The 19,859-nt window shown below is 43.5% G+C and overlaps 1 protein-coding gene across 1 annotated transcript in view; it reads right to left on the bottom strand.

Annotated features, from left to right (window-relative positions):
- Positions 1 to 19,859, bottom strand: part of VOPP1 (VOPP1 WW domain binding protein) — a 170,291-nt gene that overhangs the window by 30,530 nt on the left and 119,902 nt on the right. The window contains exons 3-4 of the mRNA XM_068983090.1: positions 6,176 to 6,253; positions 629 to 765 (exon numbers count right to left, since the gene is read on the bottom strand). Of these exons, the coding sequence (XP_068839191.1) occupies positions 629 to 765; positions 6,176 to 6,253 (215 nt within the window). The remainder of the gene's footprint in view (positions 1 to 628; positions 766 to 6,175; positions 6,254 to 19,859) is intronic.

Genomic DNA, 19,859 nt, shown 5'->3' with positions numbered 1-19,859 from the left:
GGGTTTGCAGAGCCAGACATGACTGAGCAACTAACACACACACACAACATGATTAATATTTAGTCCAGAAGCATTAAGAATGGTAAGAATATTACACTTTCTATATAAAAATTATATGTGAAATAATTTTTGAGAAAAAAGAGAAATAATGTGCATATATGAACCACATATGCATGTACGTGTGCATACTCAGTTGTGTCTGACTTTGTGACCCCAAGGACTATAGCCCATGAGGCTCCTCCGTCCATGGGATTCTCCAGACATGAATACTGGAGTGGGCTGCTATTCCCTCCTGCAGGGGACCTTCCCAACCCAGGGATCTAGCTGGTATCAACTGTGTCTCTTGTATTGCAGGCAGATTCTTCACCACCGAAACCTGGGAAGCCCCCATGAACTGCATAAACGTGCATAAAAGATGCACCAATAATAAGGTAAGAATATGAGGCGATAGACATATAATACAACAGACAATGAATTTCTTATTAGCACAAATGTATCAGAACTTAAATGAATAAATGTGGCCTGAATTTTTTCTTCCAGTGTAATCCATGGCGGTGCCCTTATCAAATGCTTACAGAGGACATGTAAACTGAAAGGAGGACAGACAAGGGCAGAGGGCTTGGCTGACCTGGAGTGGGATTTTGGGGCTGCCTGGTGTAGGACACGTTGAATGCTGGCTCCTCAATCAGCGGTGGTGGGTACATGCGCCTCCGGATGAAGAAGCCGGCTCCACAGCAGAAAAGTACACCCATCATCAGGAGGAACCTGGGCGAGAGCACAGGGTGAGGCCTGGGCAGAGGCCCAGGCAGATGGCAGGGCTCCCCTGGCTGGTCCTACCCAACCGCTCTCCCTGGCAATGGTCCCAGTGGAGGAACCAGGGAGACACCTGGCCATCAGAGCTCTGGGGGCCCCTGGATGGAGGCCACTAGCATGGAGAAGCTCTCAAAGTGAACATTTTGCCTCAAAAGCTCCAAATGGCTATTGACCTCAAAGGGTTGGTACAGTTCTTCCCTGTCCATGGCCCTGACTTCAACCCAACATTTAGTCAAAACAGAAGACGCCTTTTCAATCCTGCTTGAAGACTACTGCTGGTTCTCACTGTCCTCCCTGCCCCCGCAGTTTTCTGTACTGTTAAAGCAAGAAGAGTAAGCATGGGATCCTTTCTAACAGTTTTCTCTCCATTATTATATGAACACCTATAAACATTTTTTAAAGTGCCCTTTCTAGAGCACATCTTAATTTTAGAGAAGCTATAGGAATAGAGAAAACACAATTCATTTTAAAAGCTGTTTTAAAATCTCTAGGTTCTAAGTATGGCTGGACCTTTTATTGTGACTCCACAGTCTAATGGACAAGAGCTGACTCCTTGAAGGATCGGATGTTTGTCGAAATCATCTGAGGATTCTCAGTGACTACTGGATCACTGGCATTCAATAAAAAATGAACGAATGGCACTTCCCATCTCACTTCAGCATTCACCTAGTTTTTCTAGCAACAGGGGAAATCATTTGAAGCAGGGCCAAGTTGACTGTTCCACACAGACATAGCTGAGAAACTTGTCCATTTCTAAACTGATATGATGATGGGACACACAGAACCTGCCAGAACCTCAAACAACACACACATTCTTGTGAAGGATGCACACACAGCAGAGCTGGCCATGTCATGGTCAAAGGCACCTGGCCACATATGAATGTAATTTAAGGAAAGAGTAGACAATAAAGCCTTTGAGAATATAAACATGATATTAAGAGTTAAAGCTATTAATCAATAAGTATGTATCAGACACCTTGGAACCTTGAGAAGGAACAAAGATCGGGGCCAGACAGGAAATGATTCAGAAGAGGACTGAAATAGTGGTTTTCTAACCTTTTGTCTAATTCATTATTAATTCAACAAAACTTCTGAAGTATCTGCCAGGCTCCCAGGACCAATCTTTGCATTATAAGGAGTAAGACAGGTGGGGCCTCACCCTCACTGAACTTGAGTTGTCACAGGGGAGGAGGACAGTAAACAACAAAGTAACAAAATTATTTATTTGCAACTCTGATAGTGCCAAGAAAGAAGAGGAAGGGTGGATCATAGGTTGGGGGGGGGAATGCATTTAACACACAGCCATGTTCATCATTTCAAGGGTACAGTTCAGTGCAACAAGAGGTTTAATGGGGGTATCTTCCAGACTAAGGGAGATCACAAAAGCTTCTTTTCCTTCAAAGCAACATCTGAGCTGAATTCTGAATGATGGAAGGAGACAAACTGAAGGGAAGTGAAGATGTTTCTGGGTAGAAAAGAACTGCATAGGTGCCCCAACAGGAAAAGTTGGGTGGGCGAGAGGCCTGAGGAGGATAGCTATGAGCTGCAGATGGGGGAGGCGTTAGAGGGATGCAGTCCTGAGGAGCAGGAAAAATCCAAATAGTGCGAAACAAAGTCCCCACTCCCACGTCAGAAGCTGGAATCTAAGATGGACAACTTCGTCTGGACTCCATGATAGTCTACCTTCAACCCTGGGTCCAACTGTAAATATCTGAGCAGAAATGCTAGGCACACGGAGGTGACTGTGCATGAGGTTTTACACCCCTGCTCACTCCCAAAGGTCCAGGCTCCCTGTGTTGGACACGCAGAAGCCATGGGAGATCTTGGTCTCTTCCATGAAATAACCCAAAATGATAGTTTTGGCTTATCTGTCAAATGGAATGGGCTTCCCTGATGCCTCAGTTCGTAAAGAATCTGCCTGCAACACAGGAGACCCTAGTTCAATTCAAATGGAATACATGTTTTTCTAGACAAATATAAGTGATATGCACCTCACAGTGTGGACTGCTGGACAGCAAGTAGGTGCAAGCAAGTAAGAACAGTCATGTGGCAGGAGACCCACTCCTGGCTCCTGGAGCAGTCATCATCACACTTGTTCCTTACTGAAACAGCAGTCTGAGAAGAGAGGGGTAGGGGAATGAGTTTCTGGTAACAAAGAGGAAAGGGGTGTCAAGGTAAGAAAAGAAATTCTCGAAGTTCTCTTTCATTACTGAGCAGGTATGGGGAGCATTCCTGGGATTAAGCGAGGAAGTTTGTGTCTTTTCTATCATTAAAAGTAATCTGGCTTCTTCAATTCAATTTGTTTTTTCAGTCTCTTCCTGCCCTCCTCCCCAGCGGTTTTCAGGTCTCAGGCAGCAGCAGAGCCTCCCTGGGCCCGGATGCCCCAACTCTGCAGGAGCCCCACAGCAGGCAGCACTTACCTGCCAGACTGCACTCTGTTGCAGCATGCTTTCTAACTCTACACCTTTCCTAATCCTGGGGCCTACATCAGACTACCATGGGTGGCAGAGAGTCGGACACGACTGAGTGACTTTGCTTTCACTTTTCACTTTCATGCACTGGAGAAGGAAATGGCAACCCACTCCAGTATTCTTGCCTGGAAAATCCCAGGGATGGGGGAGCCTGGTGGGCTGCCGTCTATGGGGTCGCACAGAGTCGGACACGACTGTGGCGATTTAGCAGCAGCAGCAGCAGCAGGTAAGGATTACTTAAGATTTTAGAGCTGACTTCCAAAAGCACTCTCTGCCAAAACCTCTGTGCTATGCTAAGGAACCCCAAATCCTCCAAAGTCAAGTGGAGTCAGCTTGGAGAACAGCCCTCCATTCACTTCATGCCCAGCTCCCTCCTCCCAACCTCCTATCTCTCCCCCCAAACTTCCCCCCAACACCAGCTCCCCATCATCCCTCTCTCACCAGGTCCATTCTTAGGGCCCTGCCCCTGAAACATAAGGAGGGCCCTCTTCTCTGAGACCCAGACAGAAGCCATGCAGCTTTCCCCAACTTCTCTGCCATCAGAAGTTGCATGCTTTGTTTCCAGAACATTGGCTTACAATTCTCCATGTGTTTAGACATCTGTTTTAGGAGCCCAGCTGCCATAGGGCCTTTCACACAGGACCCTGGTACATAACAGACACATTACTGAGAGAAGGAATGCATGGAGCGAAAACCAAGTGTCCTCAAACTTCAGCTGGGGCTTGCATCTCAAGGTGTTCTCTGGCTGTATCCCAGGTTTTGTTGTTGTTCATTGGCTCAATCGTGTCCCTACAGACTGCAGCACGACAGGCCTCCCTGTCCTGAAGGAAATAGTGAACTACCTTCCAGACTTTGCTCAAACTAATGTCCATTGAATCAGTGATGCCATCCAACCATCTCATTCCTTGTCACCCCCTTCTCCTCCAGCCCTCAATCCTTCCCAGCATTAGGGTCTTTTCCAGCGAGTTGGCTCTTTGCATGAGGTGGCAAAAGTATTGGTGCTTTGGCCTCAGCATCAGTCCTTCCAATGAATATTCAGGGTTGATTTCCTTTATGATTGACTGTTTTGATCTCCCTGCAGTCCAAGGGACTCTCAAGAGTCTTCTCCAGCACCACTGTTCGAAAGCATCAGTTCTTCAGCACTCAGCCTTCTTTATGGTTCAACTCTCACATTTGTACATGACTACTGGAAAAACCATAGCTGTGATATACAGACCTTTGTTGGCGAAGTGATGTCTCTGCTCTTTAATACACTGTCCAGGTTTGTCATAACTTTTCTTCCAAGGAGCAAGCATCTTTTAATTTGATAGCTGCAGTCACCGTCTGCAGTGATTTTGGAGCCCAAGAAAATAAAGTCTGTCACTGTTTCCATTGTTTCCCTATCTATTTGCCATGAAGTGATAGGACCAGATGCCAGATGCCTTTGTTTTTTGAATGCTGAGTTTCAAACCAGCATTCCCCCTGGTTTAGAAGCTGGTATCAGTATCTCAACCCAAAGAACTAAACCAAGCCTTCTGGCACCTGGCATCCTGAGCGTGGAGACCTGCCCTCCTTCCATGGCGCTCATGAAATGCCTCTGTATAGGGCCCCACTGGCTTGCTGAGGTGCTGGGACCCTGACAAGGGACACCAGCAAACAGCTTGGAAGCACCAGCTGCCAGTTCAGAGGACGTTTCCAGGAAAGGTTGACAGAAGCTGCTCTGGCAGCCAGGCCTGCAGAATTCTCCTGGACTCTCAACTTTTCCTTCTTTTTAATCACATAAGACATAAACTTTGACAAGCTTTCTCTCTTAGGAGCATTTCCACAACTTCATCATCATTCTCTGGTGCTTCAGGCCAATGTGAAGCACTGCTGATCCCTTACGGGACCCTTAGCCACAAGTTCAGAGGAAACACGTGGGTGATGCCCGGCAAAGCTCTGAAATGCCAGAGCTGTTTACATTCCAAAAGTCTCAGGCTAAAAGATTTCTCCTTCTCCTACAGTTTGAGGTGCTAGCAGCTAGGAGGTAGGGAGAGGCCAGTGACAGCCTGGCACCATTCAGGGCCCCTCGTGATAGGCGAGTCCAGCCCCTAAATGGCCAAGGCCTGGCAAGGAGCTGGTGATAGTGAAATGAAGAGGCTCTCCCGTTACAGAAAGCGGCACGTGGAGTCCCTGATGGTGCTGGCTTCCCTAATCAAATATTAGGAACAGTTGTCAGGAGGCCAATAGCGAAATCTCACAAAAAAAGCCAAGTGGCTCCTGCCACGGGGTCAGGAAAGGCCTGTCTTCAGACATTCCTATGTCTAATGGCATTCCTTACAGGCATCCTCTGAGGACAGCACCTCACAGGAGGTTCCTCTCCTTACTGGAAACTCTGCACCCATCCTTCCAGGACTCTGCCAGCTTTACTCCCTCATTCTCTCCCGAGCTACAATCTTACAGATGCTGGATGGCTCTTTCAAGTTCCTCCAGGAGAGCTGGAAGGTGGGGAAGGACATAAGCTGTCTTGAAAGTTAGGATTCAGCTGACACAATGTGAATATGGAAGATTTCCAGGCAGCAAAAACCTTATAGCAAGATCTGCTGATTCTCTGATTAAGACAGGCAGCCTCAATCCATTTCAGACATTGGTGGAGGAGCTGCTGAAGATTGAAGCTGCTGTACAGTCCAGCTTCCCAAAGAATAACTCTTCTTTCCCAGCCACAAGCCTGAGGAAACGGGGATGAGCTTTCTGCAAACTCTGGGAGCAGATGCACTTGACACAAAGCCAGCCCAAACATATCTGCTTTCTTGATAGGCCACCCGGAGACCACGACCTCAGGTGGAGGTGAAGGTGACTTGGCTGTGACAGACTGACTGGGCAGAGCCCTGGGGAAGGGGGAGCGTCTGAGACCTGGAAGAGTCATGACCTACCAAAAGTACCACAGCCTCTGTATGGAGAGGGCCCGCACACAGCACCTGGAGCCACAGCAGTCCTCGTAAGGCCGGCATCTGTGGGAGAGAGGGCACAGGCTGTCAGCTTCCCGCAGAAGAAGGGCCGGACCAATTGGGAGGGCCAGGCAGATTTCAGTGTGAAGGACAGAACTGCCACCACTGCATTTTATGGAACTAGCAGAGATGTACTGGCCCAAACAGAAGGTGCTGAGAGGGACAGTGTCATTCAAAGCATCTGTTTGCTACACATCCCCATGGGCAGCATCACAGTGGTTTCCTTCTGGAGAGGCCCTATAACTGGATGAGCAAAGACCTGCATGAAACCAGAGGGGAGCATCAGCATGCTGCAGATGCTGGGCAGTGCTGACCGCGTCAGAAGATGGGCACCTGAATCAACAAGGCCAGTGAGCTGAAGCACAGAGGTTATGAAGCTGGACAAGTTCTGTGCTTTAGTCCTGGTCTTAGCACTTACCGGCTGCAAGACTGCTAGCAAGTTACTCAACATCTACGAGCCTGTTTCTCCATAAGCAAAAGGCATGGGAGGGCAGGGCCTCCTTATAGCACTGCTTTAAGTCTGAAGGCCTCACCCTCACCTAAAGTGCTGACAAGGGCCATGGCTGCTCACACCTGTCCTGCCCCCTTGATGCTGCACTCATGGTGCTCAGCGCCCTTCATCCCTGAGCAGAGCCCTGAGAAAGGCCCTCACTCTCCAAGAACAGGCCCAGCGCAGGGAAGGTTCCCATGGGTCAGCTCGGACTCCTCCAAAATCCCCATTCTTCCCCAGCCCCGCTTTCTTTAAGAAAAGAGAGAAGCTATGAAACTTCTGCACTTTGGCTTTTATAGACACATTTTCACTACAGCAGTTTCAGTCCAAGTGGCAGTGGGTTGAATGTGTGTTGAGGGGTAAGGCTGTTTCTCAATAATATTAAATGATCACAGAATTATGATCTATCAAGTTCCTGCCAATTTTCGTCTTAAAAAAAAGTAGCTGGGAGAAATACACAATTTGATCCAAGACTTTGAACACTGAATTTTTAGGTAATTCCAGTACAAATTGACTTGTTTTATGTAGAAAAATATGTAGAAAATAGCTCCCTATAAAATATTAGCTAAGATGGAGTATTATGAGTTATAGTGGAACTCCACACATCTGCGCTATAGTGCTGTTTCTCCCTGGTTGGCTCCTGGGGCTTCAAGCTCTTTAAACACTCAGCACCCAATCACTGCTATATCCTCTATCATTTCAAGGATAAACTGAGCAGACAGACCCCCACCAAACCACTGCCATCGCACACACACACGCCCATTCCTCCTGTAGTCCACAAACATGAACTTCTGTCTACTAGGTAGAAATTCTTGGTTTTGATGGAAGGCTCCTACATGCTGGAGCATAAGCTAAAATCTGTTTAGCTTCGTTTATCCAACCAACAGCTAGCAGAGCACCAAAATGTGCGCTTAAAAACACTACTGGTTCTCACAACCCAGGCATCCAACACAGAGTCACCAAGCTGCCAGTGTGAATTCAGCCTGTGCTGGGTCTGGAGTGGGGGCGGGGGGGCATAAAAACCCTAACAGAAGGACATGCAGGAGCTTTCTTTCTAGAAGAAGGGGACAAACAAGCAAGAAAATCATGAATGGGGTGAGATGGCAGTAAGTTCCACACGGTGAAAACTAAAGTAGAAGCTGGCAAGTTGAAAGCAGTGGGGAAGGAGTGGTGGATGATACAGTGTAAAACCAGGTGTTCAAGGATGACTCACTGACAGGGTGACATGTGAACACAGACCACGCAGACATCCAGCCTGGCTGTAACGTGAACTGCACGAGGGCCTCAGTGCTAGCAGAGGCTTGCTGGCCCCAGGGCTGCCAGCCCTCCAGCTGCAGTGTGGAGAGGAAGCTAAGCACAGCGTGGAAGACAAAAGGAAATGCTGGGGGCTGGGTAGCCAGGGACTAGGCCAGGGTTGGTTCGGCACTGCACGAACAACATCATCTGCTGACACCACACACAGCACCATCCACAGTGACTCCTTTGGGGTGTGTGTGTGTGTGTGTGTGTGTGTGTGTGTGTGTGTGTGTGTGTAGGGAGGGGGGGCACCCAAGGGAGATAAAGGGCTTCTGCCTTCCAGAGTATGTGGAGTTCAGACAATTAATTGTAAACACAAAGAGATAGGACCGTTTCTGACCACAAATTTGCAAAGAGAAGAGTCCTTAGCAACTAAGTTAGATCCGAAGATAAATGTGATGATGTGCTAGAGAGAATTCAAAAACAGCCCCAAGATGCCCGCCCCTCTAGAATGCACAGACTGCATGACTTCCTCCCCTTGAGTGTGGCAGGTCCTGTGACTATGATGGGATGGTCACTCCCATGATTATGAAACATTACATAAGGTAGTATGTTATATAACACAGCTGTAGCAGACCAGGGGGCCCTCTGTGGCTTGGAAGAACAGAGCTAGGACTAAGGGTGGTCTCAAAGAGCTGACTGTGACCCCCAGCCGACCAACAAGGAAACTGGGACTTCATTCCTACAACATGAATGCTGTCAACAACTGAATGAATTTACAAGAGGACCTAAGCTCCAAAAGAGAGCACAACCCAGCCATCCCTTGGTTTCAGCTTTGTGATACCCGGGAGCAAAGGACCCCCCAGTGCTGTGTCCAGACTTGTGATCTATAGGAACTGTAAGATAATAAACACAAATGGTTTCAATCTGCTCACTCAGCAGTGACTTATGACTAAGCAATAGAGAACTTATACAAACGAGAACAAAGGTTCTACGCTTTGCTCACATCTTACATTCAAGATGCCAGGTCAGTGCTTCACAACTGTCTTATTTAACATGCAAGTAAAATATTATTAACTCCATGTTTGAAAAAAGCTCAAATAACAAGGTGCTTGTCAACACCAAAATCAGATTGATTATATTCTTTGCAGCCAAAGATGGAGAAGCTCTATACAGTCAACAAAAACAAGACCAGGAGCTGACTGTGGCTCAGATCATGAACTCCTGATTACCAAATTCAGACTTAAATTGAAGAAAGTAGGGAAAACCGCTAGACCATTCAGGTATGACCTCAATCAAATCCCTTATGATTATACAATGGAAGTGAGAAATAGATTTAAGGGCCTAGATCTGATAGATAGAGTGCCTGATGAACTATGGAATGAGGTTCGTGACGTTGTATAGGAGACAGGGATCAAGACCATCCCCATGGAAAAGAAATGCAAAAAAGCAAAATGGCTGTCTGGGGAGGCCTTACAAATGGCTGTGAAAAGAAGAGAGGTGAAAAGCAAAGGAAAAAAGGAAAGATATAAGCATCTGAATGCAGAGTTCCAAAGAACAGCAAGGAGAGATAAGAAAGCCTTCTTCAGCAATCAATGCAAAGAAATAGAGGAAAAGAACAGAATGGGAAAGACTAGAGATCTCTTCAAGAAAATTAGAGATACCAAGGGAACATTTCATGCAAAGATGGGCCTGATAAAGGAGAGAAATGGTCTGGACCTACCAGAAGCAGAAGATATTAAGAAGAGGTGGCAAGAATACACAGAAGAACTGTACAAAAAAGATCTTCATGACCCAGATAATCATGATGGTGTGATCACTCATCTAGAGCCAGACATCCTGGAATGTGAAATCAAGTGGCCTTGGAAAGCATCGCTACGAACAAGGCTAGTGGAGGTGATGGAATTCCAGTGGAGCTGTTTCAAATCCTGAAAGATGATGCTGTGAAAGTGCTGCACTCAACATTCCAGCAAATGTGGAAAACTCAGCAGTGGCCACAGGACTGGAAAAGCTCAGTTTTCATTCCAATTCCAAAGAAAGGCAATGCCAAAGATTTACTAGTAAAGCAATGCTCAAAATTCTCCAAGCCAGGCTCCAGCAATACGTGAACTGTGAACTTCCAGATGTTCAAGCTGGTTTTAGAAAAGGCAGAGGAACCAGAGATCAAATTGCCAATGTCTGCTGGATCATCGAAAAAGCAAGAGAGTTCCAGAAAAACATCTATTTCTGCTTTATTGACTATGCCAAAGCCTTTGACTGTGCGGATCTCAATAAACTGTGGAAAATTCTGAAAGAGATGGGAACAGCAGACCACCTGACCTGCCTCTTGAGAAATCTGTATGCAGGTCAGGAAGCAACACTTAGAACTGGACATGGAACAACAGACTGGTTCCAAATAGGAAAAGGAGTACGTCAAGGCTGTATATTGTCACCCTGCTTATTTAATTTATCTGCAGAGTACATCATGAGAAACGCTGGACTGGAAGAAACACAAGCTGGAATCAAGATTGCTGGGAGAAATATCAATAACCTCAGATATGCACATGACACCACCCTTATGGCAGAAAGTGAAGAGGAGCTAAAAAGGCTCTTGATGAAAGTGAAGGTGGAGAGTGAAAAAGTTGGCTTAAAGTTCAAAATTCAGAAAATGAAGATCATGGCATCCAGTCCCATCACTTCATGGGAAATAGATGGGGGAAAAAAGTGTCAGACTTTATTGTTTTGGGCTCCAAAATCACTGCAGATGGTAACTGCAGCCATAGAATTAAAAGACGCTTACTCCTTGGAAGAAAAGTTATGACCAACCTAGATAGCATATTTAAAAGCAGAGACATTTCTTTGCTGACTAAGGTCCGTCTAGTCAAGGCTACGGTTTTTCCAGTGGTATGGATGTGAGTTGGACTGTGAAGAAGGCTGAGCTCCAAAGAATTGATGCTTTTGAACTGTGGTGTTGGAGAAGACTCTTGAGAGTCTCTTGGACTGCAAGGAGATCCAAGCAGTCCATTCTGAAGGAGATCAACCCTGGGATTTCTTTGGAAGGAATGATGCTAAAGCTGAAGCTCCATTACTTTGGCCACCTCATGTGAAGAGTTGACTCATTGGAAAAGACTCTGATGCTGGGAGGGATTGGGGGCAGGAGGAGAAGGGGACGACAGAGGATGAGACGGCTGGATGGCATCACTGACTCGATGGACATGAGTCTGAGTGAACTCTGGGAGTTTGTGATGGACAGGGAGGCCTGGCGTGCTGCTATTCATAGGGTCACAAAGAGTTGGACACGACTGAGCGACTGAACTGAACTGAACAAGGCACTTGGGATGTCACACCTCCTCTTAGCCCAGGCCACTGTCTCTGAAGCCAAGAAAGGATTTGGCAAATATTTCAGGAAGGTGTTTTGCACAGACACTGCTTCTGCAGTGACACTGAGTCTTTTGTCACCAAAGGGCTACCTTCTTGGATCCCACATGATTTTCCTCTTCTTCTGCTTGGACCAAGTCATCACCACAATGGTGTGTTGTGATCATGCTCATGAACAGTGACTGTGTAAGACTCCACAACCATTTACTCATGCAAATACCAACTGGAAAGGACTGAGAAGCAGGACAGTGGCAGGATGCCTAAGAAAGTAAAAGGGTTGAGAAGGTATAGAGGGGAAGGCGAAGTTTAATGTGGCACAGTTTAAAGCTTAAAATTTCCCAAAGAGCAAACCAAGCCCAGAAGAAACAGGAGGTGAAGGTGAAAATTCAGCTGATGGTAACAGACAAGGTGAAGGAGGCATAGACTTCTTGGTCAAATGGTTGGAGATCCCTATGATGGAGTTACAAACAAATTCAGCAACCACTCTTTAATTATACCTGAGGGGGGTTTTGCTTTAACATGGAACTGCATATTGACCAGACTGCCTGTACCATTCCATGCCAAGAACTCTCTACAATTAGCAGATAATATAATCATAAAGACAGAACTAACATAGGAAGATGAGACACTGGGTAAAATAAGGTGATGATTTGGAAAGAACTCCCAAAGTTCCCACAATATTATACAACAGAACAGTGTTTTCAGATATTGTAACCCACTAGTGGATTATGAAATCAAGTTATTGGGTTGTAACATCATGTATGTAGGTAAAGGTAAAGATCAATTTTTTAAAATGAGGGTGGGAGGCGGCTGCCCAGGATGGAGAACACAGACGGCAGACACGTGAAGCTTAGGAGCAGTGAGACTGCGATCTTCCAAGCTCAGAACAGTTTCTTTCTCACTGTTCTACCACCTTCACCATCAAGATGTTTCCTGTGGAATTAGCTTGACTCCTGACTATAACTAGAGCTGCCCAGCTCTGCACACAGTGAGGGCTGACCATGAACTTGGTACAAAAGAGGAAAGCAGATATAAGAATAAAAATTTAGGAGGGAAAAAGATGGCGGAGGAGTAGGTGGACATGGAGTACATCTCTCTCCACAGATACATCAGGAATACACCTTCAGACACAGAGGTGCACGCAGAACACCAGCTGAGAACGGACAGGAGTACCTGACCAGTGGAAAAGAATATATAGAACCATGCAAAACTCGGCAGGATGAAGGAACTAGGGGGAAAAACAGGAGTGTTAGTAGGACTGGACCTGCCCTCAGTGGGTGGGGGAACTGAAGCAGGAGTCCAATCCCCACAGTGGGGCAATTGTCTGAATCAGAGGAGAAACACTGAAGGTTGAGGGTGAAATAGCTGATCTGCGTCAACCTAAATGGAATGAGAATCAGACAGTCCTTGCTGCAGCCATACATACCCCAGATAGGAACGCTGGTCTCCTGGAAGGCACAGAGGCTGGGAGCTGGAATTTAGGGAATGTGGAGCAATCCCAGGGCGAGGGCTGCTGTTGACTGAGACAGATGGATTGAGGGGATGTTGGGGAGGAGACTGTGGCAGGAAATGATGGTGGAGGAAAGGCAGGGAGCCGTGGAAGCAAGGCGATACTGCTGAGTCACACCATAGTCTCTCTCTCCCCACACGGCAGCATCAGCAGCTGAACAATAGGGAGGCTGGCCCATCAAACGCCTGATGCACTGAACCACAGAGTAGGATGCCAGCCAGGGTGCTTCTTTCAGTGACTGATGCCCTGAACTCCAGAGTAGGACCCCACTCAGGGTGCCCCTTTAAGTGCCTGACACACCCAAACAACAGACAAGGACTCCAGGCAAGGGAGCCTTCTAAGTGCCTGAATGCGCATAGCTATGGAGAAAGACTGGCCAAAGAGGCCTTCTGATCGCCAGCTACAAGAAGCTCAAAAAGATTATGATAGGGCCATAACTCCTGTGGTAGAGGCAGTCTGTGTCCCTGCACACTTGGTGCTGTCAGGGTCCCCGCAAGCCAAGCAGCTGCTCCACCTTCAGGCTCAACTCACTGGGGCAGAGCTGCCACAGGCAAAAAAAAGTCATGTCTGTGCGCACAGGGTTCCTTCGGTCGTGTCCGACTCTTTGTGACCCTGTAGACTGTGGCCTGCCAGGTTTCTCTGTCAGAGAGGGAATTCTCCAGGCAAGAATACTGGAGCATATTGGCCAATACTGGTTGCCATACCCTTCCAGGGCACTATATTTCCTGCTGCCCTAGCTGCCAACCCCGCTGAGTACCTGGTGCTGCCAGAATCCCTGCAACCCAAGCAGCTGCACCACCTCCACACCTGGCCCTCACAGGGGCAGACCCAAATCCTCCAGGGTAGCCTTAGGAGCTAAACCCCAGTGGACGACACACAGGTAGAGGTGGAAATAAAACCACAATTGAAACCCAGGGGTACTGTGGCTAAGGAAGAAGACCCAAAACCTTCCCACCAGCTGTACAAGCTGCAGATTAAATCCACACAATCAACTAAGCAGACTCTGTGTCTATGGAATATATAAAAGGCCACTGAGAGCTCCCACAAAAGAAAATGCTCTAGCTCTCATAACTGTGGACACTGAAGGCAAGAACACCCAGGAATAGGACCAGATTAGAATCTGAGCTGCCCCCACAGCAGGTCCAGAGATCAGCATGGTGTTGGAGGGCATCCTAGGGAGGTGAAGTGGGCTGTGACTCCCAGCGAGGTAAAGGACTTTGACAGCGGTAACTCAAGAAAAACATTATTTTTTTTTTGACTTGTTCTGTAGATTCTGTTGGATTTTTCCCCCCTTTTCCTCCTCTGATGTAATGTCGATTTTATTGGCACTAAGAAATCCAACTAAGCTTTTGAGCTTTTTTTCCCCCTCAGTTACATTTTTTATTGTTGTCATAAACCTCTGCCTCCTAGTTGGGCTTTTGCAGTTCTGTGGAGCTTTCCTCTTTTTTTTCTTTTCTCTTTTTTAAATTTTTTAAACCTATTAATATTTTTCTAAATTTATTCCTTTGTTTGCTTTTCCTACTTTTTTTTCTCATTGCAGTTAACCTTTAACATACATAAATCTTCTTTATCTACCTGCATTTAACTCTGTATATCTGTTCTTTTTTTCTTTACTTTCTCTGCTTTCCTGTCAATGTATTTGCTAGTTTAATTAGTTTTGTTCTGGTAGACATAATTTTTGGTTCCCTTTGTTCGCTGGGTCAATCTATTGTACTTTATTTTTGTTGGACTGTTTTGATTTTGCTTCTGGGTGTTTATGCATTTGTGTATATTCAGTCACATTTTCTAATGTTGTTATAAACCTCTGCCCCTACATTGGACTTTTGCAGTTCTGTGGAGTTTTCCTTTTTTATTCTTCTGTTTTTTTTTTTTTCTTTCTCTCTCTTAGAATTTTAATTTTTTTAAACCTATTATATTTTTCTACATTTATTCTTTTGTTTGCCTTTCCTACCGTTCTTTTCCCATTTCAGTTCATCTTTAATGTATATAAATCTTCTTCATCTGTCTCTATTTAATTTTGCATATCTATTCTTTCTTTCCTTTTTTTCTTTCCTGTCAACATATTTCTTAGTTTTGTTTTCATTGCTTTATTCCCCACTTGGCACCTTGCTTTAGTTTTGTTTTCCAGTTTGTGCTTAAGTTAGTTTTGTTCTTAACTGGTCAATATAATTTTTCATTTCCTTTGTTTGTTGGGTCAATCTACTGTACTTTATTTTTGTTGGACTGTTTTCACTTTGCTCATGGGTGTATATGTATATATGTATATTCCATTATTTTAATTATTATTTGCCTGATTTTGTAACTGCTGTTTGTCTGGGGTTCATCTTTGGTTTCTCATTTTTGGATATTTGTTTTAATCTCACTTAATGCCATAACAAATCACTTGTGGAATCTTTGTTCCTGACCAGAGATCAAGCCCTGAGCCTTTGGGGTGGGAGCACTGACTCCAAGACCTTAGACTACCAGAGAACTAACCCTAGGGAGGATCAAATAGTGAGAACTCACACAAAGGAAACCATTTCAATACAAGACTTGGCATCACCCAACCACCAGTAGCATCCTATGCAGGATGCCTCACCTAAATAAGAAACAAAACAAAAATACAAACCCAATCATCAGCAGACATGATTACCACCTCACTCAGCCTTGACCATCAGAGGAAAAACAAACAAACAAAAACTCAGCACAAATTTCACCCTACACAAAGCTCACACAAACCACTGGACCAACCTTAGGAGGGCAAAAACCAAAAAGAAGAATGAATTCAACCTTCTTCAAGGAAAGAATTCAACTTTCTTTGAAGCCTGGGAAAAGGAGACCTCAAACACAATAGCTTAAAAAAAAATAATGATGAAAAACCAGAGAAATACTGAACAAATGAAGGAACAAACTAGAAAAACAGAAGTCCAAATAAATGAAGGGGACATAGGCAAACTACCTGAAAAAGAATTCAGAATAATGACAGTAAAGATGATCGAAAACCTTGAAAACAAAATGAAGAAAATGCAACAATCAATTAACAAAGACCTAGAAGAATTAAAGAATAAACACACAGAGACAAACAACACAATTACTTAAATTAAAAATACTCTAGAAGGAGTCAACAGCAGAATATCTGAAGCAGAGGAACGAATTAGTGAGCTGGAAGATAAAATGGTGGAAATAACTTTTGAAGAGCAGAAGAAAGTAAAAAGAAGGAAAGGAGCTGAGGACAGTCTCAGAGACCTCTGGGACCATATCAAACACACCAGCATTCGAATTATAGGGGTCCCAGATGAAGAAGAGAAAAAGAAAGGGTATGAGAAAATTTTTGAAGAGATTATAGTTGAAAATTTCCCCCAATGGAAATGGAAATAGTTAATCAAGTCCAGGAGGCACAAAAAGTCCCATACAGGATAAACCCAAGGAGAAACATGCCAAGACACATACTAATCAAACTAACAAAGATTAAACACAAAGAAAGAATATTAAAAGCAACAAGGGAGAAGTAACAAGTAACATACAAGGGAAATCCCATATGCTTAATAGCTGATCTTTCAGCAGAAGCTCTGCAGGCCAGAAGGGAATGGCAGGATATCTTTAAAGTACCGAAAGGGAAAAATCTACAACCAAGATTACTGTACCCAGCAAGGATCTCATTCAGAACTGATGGAGAAATAAAAAAAAACTTTTCAGACAAGCAAAAGTTAAGAGAATTCAGTACCACCAAATCAGCTTTACAACAAATGTTAATGGGACCTATATAGTCAAGAAATATAAGAGAAGAAAAAAGATCTACAAAATCAACCCCAAACAATTAAGAAAATGGCAATAGGAACATATATATCAATAATTACTTTAAATGTAAATGGATTAAATGCTCCAACCAAAAGACACAAACTGGCTGAATGGATACAAAAACAAGGCCCATATATATGTGGTCTACAAGAAACCCACTTCAGACCTCAAGACACATATAGACTGAAAGTGAGAGGATGGAAAAATTCCATGCAAATGGAAAGCAAAAGAAAGCTGGAGTAGTACTCCTCATATCAGCCAAAATAGGCCTTAATAAAAAGAAGATTACAAGAGATAAGGAAGGACTCTACATAATGATCAAGGGATTAGTTCATTAGGAAGACATAACAATTGTAAATATCTATGCATCCAACACAGGCGCACCTCAATACCGAAGACAAACACTAACAGGCATAAAAGGAGAAATTGACAGTAACACAATAATAGCAGGAGACTTTAACACCCCACTCACACCAATGGACAGATCGTCAAAATAGAAAGTTAATAAGGAAACACAAGTCTTAAATGGTGAGTTGGATCTCCTTGATATCTTCAGGAGATTCCAAATGAGGAAGAAGACACCTTCTTCTCAAGCACAAAGGGAACATTCTCCAGGACAGACCACGTCTTGAGTCACAAGTCAAATGTCAGTAAATTTAAGAAAATTAAAATCACAATCAAGCATCTTCTCTGACCACAATGCTATGTGACTAGATATCAAGAAAAAAAAAAATGTAAGTAACACGAACACATGGAGACTAAACAACACGTTTCTAAATAACCAAAGGTGACTGAAGAAATCAAAAGGGAAATCAAAAAATTTCTAGAGACAAATGACAATGAAAACACGACAACTCAACACCTATGGGATGCAGCAAAAGCAGTTCGAAGAGGGAAGTTTATAGCAGTACAATCCTACTTCAAGAAATAAGAAAAACATCAAATAAACAACTTAACTTTACACCTAAAACAACTGGAAAAAGAAGAACAACAATACCCCAAAATTAGTAGAAAAGAAATAATAAAGATCTGAGTAGAAATAAATGAAAAAGAAATGAAAGAAAAAATAGTAAAGGTTAATAAAACTAAAAGCTGGTTCTTTAAGAAGATAAACAAAATTGACAAAACTTTAGTGAGACTCATCAAAAGAAGAGAAAGAATCAAATCAACAAAATTAGAAATGAAAAAGGAGAGGTTACAACAGACAGTGCAGAAATACAAAGGATTATTATAGACTATGATGAACAACTATATGGAAATAAAATAGATAACCTAGAAGAAATGGATAGATTCTTGGAAAAGTTCAGTCTTCCAAGACTGAACCAGGAAGAAATAGAAATTATGAACAAACCAATTACAAGCATTGAAACTGTGGTCAAAAATCTCCCAAGAAACAAAAGCTTAGGACCAGATGGCTTCACAGGAGAATTCTATCAAACATTTAGAGGAGAGCTAATGCCTATTTTTCTAAAACTCTTTCAAAAATTGCGGAGGAAGGAGCACTTTCAAATTCTTTCTATGAGACCACATGGCATCACCCTGATACCAAAACCAGACAATGACAACACAGAAAAAGAAAACTACAGGGCAATATCACTGATGAATATAGATGCAAAAATCCTCAACAAAATTTTAGCAAATAGAATTCAGCAACACATCAAAAAGCTTGTACATCATGATCAAGTTGGGTTTATTCCAGGAATGCAGGGATTCTTCAATATATGCAAATCAATCAATGTGATATAGCATATCAACAAATCTAAAGATAAAAATCATATGATAATCTCAATAGATGCAGAAAAAGCATCTATTTTGACAAAATTTTGACAAAATTCAGCACCTGTTTATGATTAAAACTCTTCAGGAAAAGGGCATAGAAGGAACCTACCTGAACATAGCAAATGCCATATATGATAAGCCTACAGCAAACATTACTCTCAATGGTGAGTAACTGAAAGCATTCCCCTCTAAGATCAGAAACAAGACAAGGGTGTCCATTTTCACCACTATTATTCAATATAGCTTGGGAAGTCCTAGCTAAAGCTATAAGAGAAGAAAAAGAAATAAAAGGAATCCAGATAGGAAAAGAAGTAAAGCTCTCACTGTTTGCAGATGACATGATACTGTACATAGAAAACCCTAAAGATAGTATCAGAAAATTACTAGAGCTAATCAGTGAATTTAGCAAAGCTGCAGGATACAAAATCAATGCACATAAATCACTTGCATTTCTATATACTAACAATGAAAAATCAGAAAGAGAAATTAAGGAATCAATCCCATTCACCACTGCAACAAAAAGAATGAAATATCTAGGAATAAACTTACCTAAGGAGACAAAAGAATTGTACACAGAAAATTATAAGATAATAATGAAAGAAATAAAAGACAATATAAATAGATGGAGAGATATTCCATGTTTCCAGGTAGGAAGAATCAATACTGTGAAAATGAGTATACTACCAAACACAATCTACAGATTTAATCCAGTCATGCGAAGAGTTGACTCATTGGAAAAGACTCTGATGCTGGGAGGGTTTGGGAGCAGGAGGAAAAGAGGATGACAGAAGTTGAGATGGCTGGATGGCATCACTGACTCGACGGACATGAGTTTGAGTGAACTTTGGGAGTGGGTGATAGACAGGGAGACCTGGCGCGCTGCGATTCATGGGGTCGCAAAGAGTCAGACACGACTAAGCGACTGAACTGAACTGAAGTGATAAAATTACCAATGGCATTTTTCACAGAACTAGAACAAAAAATTTCACAATTCATATGGAAACACAAAAACCCCAAATAGCCAAAGCAGACTTGCGAAAGAAGAATGGAGCTGGAGGAATCAACCTCCCTGAATTGAGATTATACTACAAAGCTACAGTCATCGAGAAAGTATGGCACTGGCACAAAAACAGAAATATAGACCAATGGAACAAGATAGAAAACCCATAGATAAACCCATGCACCTATGGGTACCTTATTTTTGACAAAGCAGGCAAGAATATACAATGGGGCAAAGAAAGCCTCTTCAATAAATAGTGCTCAGACAACTGGACAACTACATGTAAAAGAATTAAATTAGAACACTTCCTATACACAAAGATAAACTCAAAATGGAGTAAAGAGCTAAATGTAAGACCAGAAACTATAAAATTATTGAGGAAAATATAGGCAGACCACACTCAAAGACAGAAATCAAAGCAAGAACCTCTTTGAACTACCTCCTAGAGTAATTGAAGTAA

The sequence above is a fragment of the Capricornis sumatraensis genome, chromosome 10, assembly GCF_032405125.1.
Source record: "Capricornis sumatraensis isolate serow.1 chromosome 10, serow.2, whole genome shotgun sequence".
In the NCBI taxonomy this organism is placed as follows: domain Eukaryota; kingdom Metazoa; phylum Chordata; class Mammalia; order Artiodactyla; family Bovidae; genus Capricornis; species Capricornis sumatraensis.
This window is presented reverse-complemented; position numbering and strand designations above follow the sequence as displayed.